Raw genomic sequence first — 2,925 nt, forward strand, 5'->3', positions numbered from 1 at the left:
TTTTATGTTTCAATTTATTGTCGTTTCTCTAATCACCAAATTAGATTTTTTGTTTTTGTGCGTCTGCATCCATTAAAATTAATGCCATGTCAGTGCAGCAACCTCCTGAAAAAAATCTTCTTCACGTAAATAAAGCATTGCTTTATCGTCGTGTATAATATTTCGTTTTATTTTGTACTCACCTACCAGCATTTCTTGAATATAAACAGTAGATAAAACTTCAAAATATGATAAAACAANATCGTCGTGTATAATATTTCGTTTTATTTTGTACTCACCTACCAGCATTTCTTGAATATAAACAGTAGATAAAACTTCAAAATATGATAAAACAAAAAAGAGAAGCTTTTAGTAAAAATTTTCACATTCATATGTTAATTAAGACTTTTTTGTTTATTTTGATACATACTATTAGCTCCTTAAATATTTTGCAATATTTTTTAACACCCTTCTATTCATATTTTTTTGAAATCTCCATATACTTCGCACTCTTTTTACATTTCTTTGACTTACCTATTTTTGTAATTTTTTAAACATCTATTCTATTTATTTATTTATTTTTTTGGGTTTTTTACACGTAATTCTGTCCTCAGCTTCCTATTTTTTGCTAAAATTGTTTCTAGTTTTGTTTATTTTTTAATAGTGAGTTAGAATTAATCAAATGTAATCAAATTTTTTTACTCAGATTATTTTTGTTTTCTCATTTTTACGTTTGTTTTTTTTTTCTCTAGATATATACATCTTTTTATTTGTTGTCTCTTTTTATATTTTTTAAATTAATATCAGATGTTGGTATTTTATATTTTTTTCTTACTTTCTAAGCATTTTTCTAGTTTTTTTATTTTACGTTTCAATTTATTGTGGTTTCTCTAATCACCAAATTAGATTTTTTGTTTTTGTGCGTCTGCATCCATTAAAATTAATGCCATGTCAGTGCTGCAACCTCCATAAAAAAAAATCCTCGCCACGTAAATAAAGCATTGCTTTGGCACACCGTCGTCGAAATCAAATCAGTATCGATCTGTTTCGAATTGAATTGCACCGAAAAGTGGAGTCGAGACGTCCAATAAGGATGAAGAACATCCTGAGTACAGTAGAGGGAAAACACTGTTGGGGTCCTGCCTCGCTAACGTCTTCTTCTGCACCATTCATCGCGCGCGCTTCTCCAGTTCAACACCGAAGAAGAAGTCGTCGCCTCGCAAGTGCAATAGTGTGCCAAAATGGGAGTTTTTAACCTCATCGTCGGCGTTTTACTAATGGTGAGAGCAAATAACAAATTCCGGGGGGTGAATCGGGGTGGCCGCCCCTCGGGGCTTCCCCGATCAATACCGATTTGATTTTCTCAACGATTGGGTTTTTATTGGACAGTTAGCGCATTGTTTGGCGTCGAAAACGGTACAAAATTCGATTTTCAGACACCTGTAAGTCCGCTATTTAAACGGAACACTCGACGAGTTCACCTAAAAACGGCTCTAATGCGCCTTTTGATTACGGTGGGCGCTGAGCGGTATTTTGCACACCCACGTGAACGAGCACTGTTTACTGAAGAGATTACTGCAATCTTTTCATTGGCGCAAATTGGGTTTTTGACGGCGAGAAATTAAACGGTATTGTGCGAAATTCAATTTGGAGTTTTAAATGGCAAGGCGCGAAATTGTTTATCGAGTTGGCGAGGCGTAGGGTAAGGCCGGGAAAGGTGGACACTTAATTTTTTTTTAATTTTTTCCCTGTGCTTTACAAAATAAAGCAGTTCACAAATTTTTGCACACTCTGTATATTTGTGTTTTCTTAATATTGCGAAAAATTGCAAACACATACAGGCTGTGCCAGAACTCGCGCCCCAGATAAAAATGTTAAAAAAATTGTATCTATAAAAATTTCGAAGTTATGAGGGTTTAAAGTTTGCACTTTGACTCTATTTATTTCTGTTGGAAAAATAATTTTCTAAGTTTTTTTTGCTATAGGCTATTAAAAGAGGAAACAAGAAAGCTGTATCCTAAATTGTAACTCTGTTCAATGTTATTTGTGGCTTTTATTGGCAAAATTTTTGTACCTTTACTAATTAATTGTAAAAAAACATATACATCAGTATCATTAAATAGACATAAAAAAATGTCAAATGTCAAAAAATAAATGTCAAAATTTTTTGACAGATAGAACATTTTTTTCATGTTCCTGGTATCTTACCTTACTTGAAAATTTTCTCTGGAGCGCGAGTTCTGGCGCACCCTGTATATTCTATAAAAAAAACAAAAATCACTAAATTAGATCAAATTTAATATTAGTTTAGTTAGTTTCGCTCTGTTCAGTCCGTTTATCTTGCAAAACATGCTTAAAAAATCACAATTGGTGTTATTTTGATTGTTTTACTTAAGTACTTTTTTTTAGATGAAAACAATTTTTTTTGAAAGATTTTGCTAAAACTGTTGAGCTAAAAAAGGAGTTATAGAAAAATTTAAAAACAAAATCTTGAAAGTAAAAAAAATTAAGAAACAAAAAGTAAAACAAGAAAAATCTGAGTAAAAAAAATTGTTTACAGAAAGTCAAAAAAATAAAATAGAGCAAAATAGACTGACTAATTTTAACTCAATTTAAAAAAAAGAAACAAAATTAAGCTAAAACAGAAACAATTTTAGCAGCTGAGAACAGAATAAGGTTTCATAAAATTAAAAAAAAACAATTAATAATAGTTTTAAAATATTACGAAAATAGACACTTCAAGGAAGTGTAAAAAAGTCAAGTAAATGTAAAAACGGTATAAAACATATCGAAAGAGCCAACAGATAAAAAGATAAAAGCATTTGATAATAAACAAAAAAAATGTATTAAATAAGATATTTCAGGGCTTTTTTAACAATATCAAAAAAGAAAAAAAATCATTTTTTAAATAAGTAAAAAATTAATATATTTCTGATATGTAAAATC

General features: G+C 30.2%; 1 protein-coding gene across 1 annotated transcript in view; it reads left to right on the plus strand.

Annotated features, from left to right (window-relative positions):
• Positions 1–1,120: 1,120 nt before the first annotated feature.
• The window catches only part of LOC123010005 (low-density lipoprotein receptor-related protein 2), a 43,225-nt gene continuing 41,420 nt past the window's right edge, over positions 1,121–2,925 (plus strand). The window contains exon 1 of the mRNA XM_044406620.1: positions 1,121–1,259. Coding sequence (XP_044262555.1) covers positions 1,221–1,259 — 39 coding nt within the window. The 5' untranslated portion in view covers positions 1,121–1,220. The remainder of the gene's footprint in view (positions 1,260–2,925) is intronic.

The sequence above is a fragment of the Tribolium madens genome, unplaced genomic scaffold, assembly GCF_015345945.1.
Source record: "Tribolium madens isolate multiple individuals breed KSU strain unplaced genomic scaffold, Tmad_KSU_1.1 Scaffold_19;HRSCAF=116;Tcas5.2_LG9, whole genome shotgun sequence".
Classification (NCBI taxonomy): domain Eukaryota; kingdom Metazoa; phylum Arthropoda; class Insecta; order Coleoptera; family Tenebrionidae; genus Tribolium; species Tribolium madens.